The 8,124-nt window shown below is 43.6% G+C and overlaps 1 protein-coding gene across 1 annotated transcript; it reads right to left on the minus strand.

Moving 5' to 3' along the window:
* Positions 1-406: 406 nt before the first annotated feature.
* On the minus strand, positions 407-8,124 carry LOC139457371 (uncharacterized). The gene is made up of 2 exons (XM_071238779.1): positions 8,000-8,124; positions 407-1,847 (listed from the first exon to the last, which is right to left on the minus strand). The coding sequence occupies exons 1-2, from the start codon at positions 8,122-8,124 to the stop codon at positions 407-409; spliced, it is 1,566 nt and encodes a 521-aa protein (XP_071094880.1).

The raw sequence follows: 8,124 nt of genomic DNA on the forward strand, positions 1-8,124 counted from the left end.
CCCACACACGCATGCGCCCCACAATCCCCATCCAACACACGCACGAGCAGATAGACAGACAGATGCACGCACGCAACAGTCAGCACCCACAGATTTCATTTATTCAAGTCGTAATTTAAGAGGTCGACCACTGGGCATTCACGTAAGGGGAGTGATGGGGGATTTAAAAAATGTATTTCTAAAATATTGTTCGGTCCTTACTCTGCGTCTCTCTTGGATTCACTCCTTAACCACCAACATTCTGTTCGCCATAAATCACTGCATAGCTCACACGATCACGGTTTCTGTACTATGATTTATGTGGTGAGAACAGCTAGTAGGTTACAAATCGTGTGCGTTCACTGAAGCAAATATTTTTCAAGTAAGAGTTCTTTTGGCAACACTGTATTTGTATGCCTTTAGTTGATTACTCTATGTCATGTAGGTTGCAGGTTTGATTCATGAGAGTTGTAGAGCTCACAACAATGTATTTATTAAAGAGTACAAGCCAGCGGGGAACTGTATTGGTAGGCAGCGGGGATAGGGGAAGGGGTGTGTGACTGTGATGGTAGGTGGTTTGAGAAGGGGGAGGAAGGGGGTGACTGTGATGGTAGGTGGTGGGGGTAGGGGAAGGAAGAGACTGACTGTGATGGTAGGTGGTGGGGGTAGGGGAGGAAGGGAGTGACTGTGATGGTAGGTGGTGGGGGTAGGGGAGGAAGGGAGTGACTGTGATGGTAGGTGTGGGGGTAAGGGGAGGAAGGGAGTGACTGTGATGGTAGGTGTGGGGGTAAGGGGAGGAAGGGAGTGGCTGTGAAGGTAGGTGGTAGGGGTAGGGGGAGAAAGGGAGTGACTGTGATGGTAGGTGGTTGGGGTAGGGAAGGAAGGACTGTGACGAGGATGGTAGGTGGTGGGGGTAGGGTGGAAGGAGTGTGACTGTGATGTTTGGTGGTTGGTGTAGGGGAAGGAAGGGAGTGACTGTGATGGTAGGTGGTGGGGGTAGGGAAGGAAGGAGTGTGACTGTGATGTTTGGTGGTTGGTGTAGGGGAAGGAAGGGAGTGACTGTGATGGTAGGCGGTGGGGGTAGGGGAAGGGAGGATTGTGACTGTGATGGTAGGTGGTGGGGGTAAGGGGAGGAAGGAGTGTTACTGTGATGGTAGGTGGTGGGGGTAGGGGAAGGAAGGAGTGTGACTGTGATGGTAGGTGGTGGGGGTAGGGGAGGAATGGAGTGACTGTGATGGTAGGTGGTGGGGGTAAGGGAAGGAAGGAGTGTGATTGTGATGGTAGGTGGTGGGGGTAGGGGGAGGAATGGAGTGACAGTGATGGTAGGTGGTGGGGGTAGGCGGAGGAAGGGAGTGTTACTGTGATGGTAGGTGGCGGGGGTAGGGGAGGAAGGGAGTGACTGTGATGGTAGGTGGTGGGGGTAGGCGGAGGAAGGGAGTGTTACTGTGATTGTAGGTGACGGGGGTAGGCGGAGGAAGGGAGTGACTGTGATGGTAGGTGGTGGGGGTAGGGGGAGGAAGGGAGTGACTGTGATGGTAGGTGGTGGGGGTAGGGGAAGGAAGGAGTGTGACTGTGATGGTAGGTGGTGGGGGTAGGGGAAGGAAGGAGTGTGACTGTGATGGTAGGTGGTGGGGGTAGGGGAAGGAAGGAGTGTGACTGTGATGGTAGGTGGTGGGGGTAGGGGAAGAAGGAGTGTTACTGTGATTGTAGATGACGGGGGTAGGCGGAGGAAGGGAGTGACTGTGATGGTAGGTGGTGGGGGTAGGGGGAGGAAGGGAGTGACTGTGATGGTAGGTGGTGGGGGTAGGGGAAGGAAGGAGTGTGACTGTGATGGTAGGTGGTGGGGGTAGGGGAAGGAAGGAGTGTTACTGTGATGGTAGGTGGTGGGGGTAGGGGAAGGAAGGAGTGTGACTGTGATGGTAGGCGGTGGGGGTAGGGGAAGGAAGGAGTGTCACTGTGATGGTAGGTGGCGGGGGTAGGGGAGGAAGGAGCGTGACTCACCGGCCCTGGTGTCGTAAAATACTTCAACATCAATTAATATCACGACTTTCAGAAATGCACCATCCTATAATCTTTACACGGTTGGAGTTTTTTCTTCAAGAAGTGTAAAAAATATATCAACAGTGCCATGTATCGTGTCCTTCACACATCTTTTATTGTATACTTCCGAGCAGAGACAAAAACACAATGAGCAAATACATGTCCAATTGTAAAAAATAGTTTGTTTTGTTTTAAATTAGTCTTAAGTATTTGATTTTCGTTAAACTGATGCCTAAAAAATCTTGTCCTATTAAGATACACGGTAAAAAACTATGTAACTGATTTTCTATTCAAGACACTGTTGACATGATAATTTGTTTATATCGCGTCATATTCTGTTTTACAACGGACAAAACTTAACAGTGTCTGCTTTTCAAACCAGTTTAATATTTGCAGTTCATTTTACACCCCCAGATAGAAAATTTAATATTCTGTATCACTGCGTAATTTTATAGTCAGAAGTTGAGTCATTGCCGCGCGATCTCAATTCTCGCACAACGTCCAATTTTCAGAACTTATGTAAAAAAACACCAACTCGCAATCAAGAGGATAAAAACTGTGCTTAATTGAATTTGGAATCAAATGCGCAGCGCTACATTAACACAGTATGTTATAATAATAATATAATAACCTCTTTGGTGTTAGGGGCGGTAGGGTAGCCTAGTGGTTAAAGCGTTCGCTCGTCACGCCTAAGGCCCGGGTTCGATTCCCCACATGGGTTAACTGTGTGAAGCCTATTTCTGGTGTCCCCCGCTGTGATATTCCTGGAATATTTCTAAAAGCGGCGTAAAACCATACTCATTCTCTCTTTGGTGTTAGCGAAGATATTGAGTGAATCGGCATTGGTTGAGTCCAATGTTTTTAAGTGTATCTTTTTATTTGAATTAATGTAACACTGACAACAACATGTAATCAAGGTACGGTGCTGTATGAGCTCAAACATTGTTTTTTCACATCATTATACCTTACACTGATTTATGACAGACATTGACACTGAATATCACAAGTATCTCATGAGCCAATAGGAAACATCCTGAAGACAATGAAGCAAGCCTTACAAGATTTATTCTCAGCCGCATTGCAATATTGTGACGTCGTTCCTAAAGAGAATGAAGCAAGCCTTACAAGATTTATTCTCAGCAGCAAGACACTATTGTGACGTCGTCCCTAAAGACAATGAAGCAAGCCTTACAAGGTTTATTCTCAGCAGCATTGCAATATTGTGACGTCGTCCCTAAAGACAATGAAGCAAGCCTTACAAGGTTGATCTCTCAACGGCATGGCAATATTGTGACGTCACCCTAAAGAGAATGAAGCAAGCCTTACAAGCTTGATTTCTCAACGGCATGGCAATATTGTGACGTCACCCTAAAGAGAATGAAGCAAGCCTTACAAGCTTGATTTCTCAACGGCATGGCAATATTGTGACGTCACCCTAACGAGAATGAAGCAAGCCTTACAAGGGTTATTCTATGCCGAACGACACTATTGTGACGTCACCCTTAAGACAATGAAGCAAGCCTTACAAGCTTGATTTCTCAGCGGCACGACACTATTGTGACGTCACCCTAACGAGAATGAAGCAAGCCTTACAAGGCTATTCTCAGCAACACGACACTATTGTGACGTCACCCTAAAGAGAATGAAGCAAGCCTTACAAGGGTTATTCTCAGCAGCACGACACTATTGTGCCGTCACCCTAAAGAGAATGCAGCAAACCTTACAAGCTTGATTTCTCAGCGGCATGGCAATATTGTGACGTCACCCTAACGAGAAAGACGCAAGCCTTACAATGGTTATTCTCAGCAGCACGACACTATTGTGACGTCACACTAAAGGCAATGAAGCAAGCCTTACAAGGTTATTCTCAGCAACACGACACTATTGTGACGTCACTCTCACGAGAATGAAGCAAGCCTTACAAGGGTTATTCTCAGCCGCATGGCAATATTGTGACGTCGCCCTTAAGAGAATGAAGCAAGCCTTACAAGGTTGATTTCTCTGCCGCATGACATTATTGTGACGTCATGCCGCTCATTGTGACGCAAAAGATATGACGACACAGTCGGCTGCAGAAAAGAACCAATACAATGGATGATGGAGATGAAGCTACTTTGGTCCAATGGTTTCGGAGGACACAATGTTTACGGTGCTGATAAAAGCGGCAAAACCATTTCCATGGTCATAAGATATCTTCATCGTACGATGACACCAGCTGTTCACTAAAAGGTGAGCGTATCCTGCCACAACGGTGGCACCTATCACAAACACACCTTCATGTGTACACGTGAAGATACACGCAAACATGTTATACATGGACAAGTCAAAATATGGAATCGAATCTGGGAATATTTTGGATGCTTCAAATTTGGAAATGTTCTCCGCGTAACTACCAGTAAACATTTAAAAAGTTGTATTGAGGCCTTGATCAAACAACTTTTGTGCATAATTCGTCCGCCGCTCTTTGAAATCCTTGCAGAAAGAGCATGGTCGATTGTTCCTCAAAGGTATCAAAGACTGGAGGGGGCGGTTAAAGCGTTCGCTCTCTATGCCGACGACACGGGTTCGATTCCCGACATGGGTAGAATGTGTGAAGCCCATTTCTGGTGTCCCCCGCCGTGATATTGCTGGAATATTGCTAAAAGCGGCGTAAAACCATACTCACTCACTCACTCCCAAAGGTTGGAGCTGCACGGATAGTGCTCGATATGAAGGGAATTTTGACTATTGGAAGGCTGAAGTCATCTCTGGAAATATATTTAACACCCTGAATCTTTAAGCGCAGATCTAAATGAAACGGATGAGGTGGTTTCACTGGTCTCTATTATTTCTAATTCAGGTGTGTAAATGAGGGGTAGCTTACAGTGACATATACGACATTCTAATGACGCACTTCTATATCTCTGAATACATAACGGTACTCCCACGCGCACAGGGCAACGAAGCAAGGATTTGCAGCAGTGCCTTCAAATCGGACATTCAGTAAACCAATGGCCTCGTATTGATTAATACGTTTGCTAATCACATACAACCAGTACAATGATGCCTTCTCGGTTGATATTCCATTTCGGGCCTGGAACAAGATTATCAGTTGGATGTAACCCGATTTTATTCTTCTTTTAATGCGTACTCGTGTGTAAAAGAGATGTTATGTTGGTAAAGTAAAATGATACTGGATGGAATTTTATTTTAATGGTTAATGTGATGTTGGTACTTCGTTGACATGGTGCACTGGTCGAGGGTTCGCCCCAGTTGTTACCCCTGGCCTTCCATCACAACAATTATATATTTTCTTCTGCTCTTGTGGTGATTTTGGCAAGATAATATATAACCTGGAAAAAATAAAACAAACATTCTTTAATGTTTTGGAAAGAGAATGCTCGATTGCACCAAACGACATCTGCCTGGCAAAAATTGGACATGACTAAAAATTGTAAGCGTTATCAAAACCTTTATAAGCTGAAAACAGTCGCCGAAGCACAGCAAACATAAGGTCCAAAACACAATCATGATACCCGTATCACACCCTTAGGCATCTAATAATTATTTCTTGTTTGTTTTATTTTTATCCACCATCAAATATGGGTGTTCTTTTGCTAGCCAGTTTATCTAAAATGTCTCAAATGCAAAGGACCATTAGTCCATAAAATGGAGGATTCTTATTTCATTTAACAATTGCATTTGAAATATCTTTATTACAGCACGGAACTAGCTGTCGTGTTGAGGACACGCGAAACATGAATCATTAATGTTGTAGGCGGCAGTGTATGAATGGTTCTACCTGGTTATTCTGTTAAGGATGACTGTTAATGGATAAAGATACGTGTTACGGTCATCATCACATTATTCCTCGGAAATTGAATGAAACATCCTCAAACTCCACCTTTTAAAAAACTAGATATAGATATAGAGTTGTTCCGATGAGGATATTTACTCGGCAACACATGTTACTGCAATGCTCAATTGTTTGCGGGTAATTTTATGGGGGGCTCAACTCAAACGCAAATAAAAAGAAACAATAAGCCCAAACACATCCGCGGTTGCCAAGTATTATTTGGCGTAAAATGTGATAAACATGCTTTTTGTTGAGTAGGTGAGGGAGTAAGGTTTTACGCCGCTTTTAGCAATATTCCAGCAATATCACGACAGGAGACACCACAAATGGGCTTCACACATTGTATCCATGTCGGGAATCGAACCCGGGTCGTCGGCATAGAGCGCGAACGCTTGAACCGTCCCCTCCAGCCTTTGGTACCTTTGAGGAACATAGCAACGGAGGCTGAGGTTGAGCCTCCGTTGTCATGGCATTGTTTAGAGGCGATACGTGCAAGGTCCCGAATGGACTATGACGATCGTCTGCGTGTACGGTGTTGGGTTGCAAAGCAGTGGAGACATGTAAAGTTACGCCGATACATTGTGTTATTGAAGAAGACCGCTTTAGTGAGGTAGTCATGGGATGTGTCGGATGAGAATCCAGCAATACAGCGAGATGATTCGTTTGACGGTGATCGAAGGACAACTGAACGTTAGGGTTATCTTGATGAGACCATTCAGCACGTTGTCATCCCGTTCCTACATCAACGTCCCCGTTTGATTTGTAAACACAACGTCAGACCACATTTGGTACCTATAGCACAACAGTACCGAGTGCAGAATAAGCTTTATCTTGTATTAAAGTTCATTTGAGATACACACGGTATTAACTTATTAATTGACGTCGCTTTTCATGTTCAATTTCAACCGTCGCTGTGTCCTGAGTCTCCAAACCACACGTGACTAAATATTGAAACACATTATTGTTTTTTTTCCATTTCTTCTGTCAATCAACATAGTACTTTCCACACTTTAGATAACTCCGTGTCTTGCTTTGTGTCATAAAGCACATACTTACTGTTTTTCTTTAGTATAGTTCGTGTTTCCTTAGTGACGGATTTGTGAAAAATACCATCATTTCATTTTGATTCGTGATATTGTGATATTGTGCAAACATAGAGACATGTTTGTTGCTCACCCAGGGGCCAGGTTAAACCACGCTATGTTAAGACGTTCGGGAAAGTAAATATTTGAGGTTCACGTTAGAAAATCTCTAAAAGCCAAATTGAAATATATGTGTTTATATTGAACAAGGTTTTATTGTTAAATTGAAGTCATTGATAGGGTTATTTGTAATTAGTTTGTTTTGTAATTAGTAACGGATTCAAGGTTTGCCAGGTCCTCTATAGTAAAGTGAGGGACAAAAAGAAAGCATACCGAGTTTGAAAGGATTGGTAAATCTTAAATGTTAAATACGACTGTCTATTTAACCATCACTCATTCCTACAGCTAATTTGGGTAATCTTTGTGCCGAAAAACGCAGATTCATTGTTCTTCTAAGATAACACGTTTAGACACCCTCCAGCAGTTATTTATTATGCGAATCATTAATTTTTATTTTCTAAATTTGTAAATCAATTGTTTATAAATATAAAACCTCGCAGAAGTAATGTTTGAGTGTCTAAGCGTCAGTACAGTTCATATTTTTGGGATATGATGTCGCTAAGTTAATATATGTAAAATGTATTTAGTTTAGATTTATTTTTAGTCAACTTATACCTAAGTCCATACCCAGATCCAACGTAGTTTACAATGCACAAGCGAACATGTATTGTGCCTGTGTGTTACGGGGTGATTTCCAAGTTGAAACGCAGAGGATGTGAAATCAGTAAATGATTACCAAAGATCCATGAATTATTAAAAAAATATGTTCAAATGTCTTGAAAGAGGCCTGTCTCCGTTCTTGAATCGTGAATCGTGTTGGCAGCTGGCAGGAATTCGGTGTTTACAAAGAGGTAATCCAGTCCACTCCTGACAAGAAGATAAGACACCTTCAGGAAAAACGAAAAGGCCCCGAATCGCCCTCTCTCCTATAGGTATCGCCAACCTTCAAGAAGACCCATCCCGAAATTTCTCGAACGTTCTGGCTTCCAATGATCATACTCACCCAAGGGCGGACAACTCCAACTGTAGTACAAATCCATTCGGGAAAGTTCCACTCGCCTCCGTTGACCACGGCTCCAATCCGGCCACGACAGTCCTTGATATACACTTCCAGCAGTTCAGTAGCAT

The sequence above is a fragment of the Haliotis cracherodii genome, unplaced genomic scaffold (assembly GCF_022045235.1).
Source record: "Haliotis cracherodii isolate W230 unplaced genomic scaffold, xgHalCrac1.p SCAF_1, whole genome shotgun sequence".
Taxonomy (NCBI): domain Eukaryota; kingdom Metazoa; phylum Mollusca; class Gastropoda; order Lepetellida; family Haliotidae; genus Haliotis; species Haliotis cracherodii.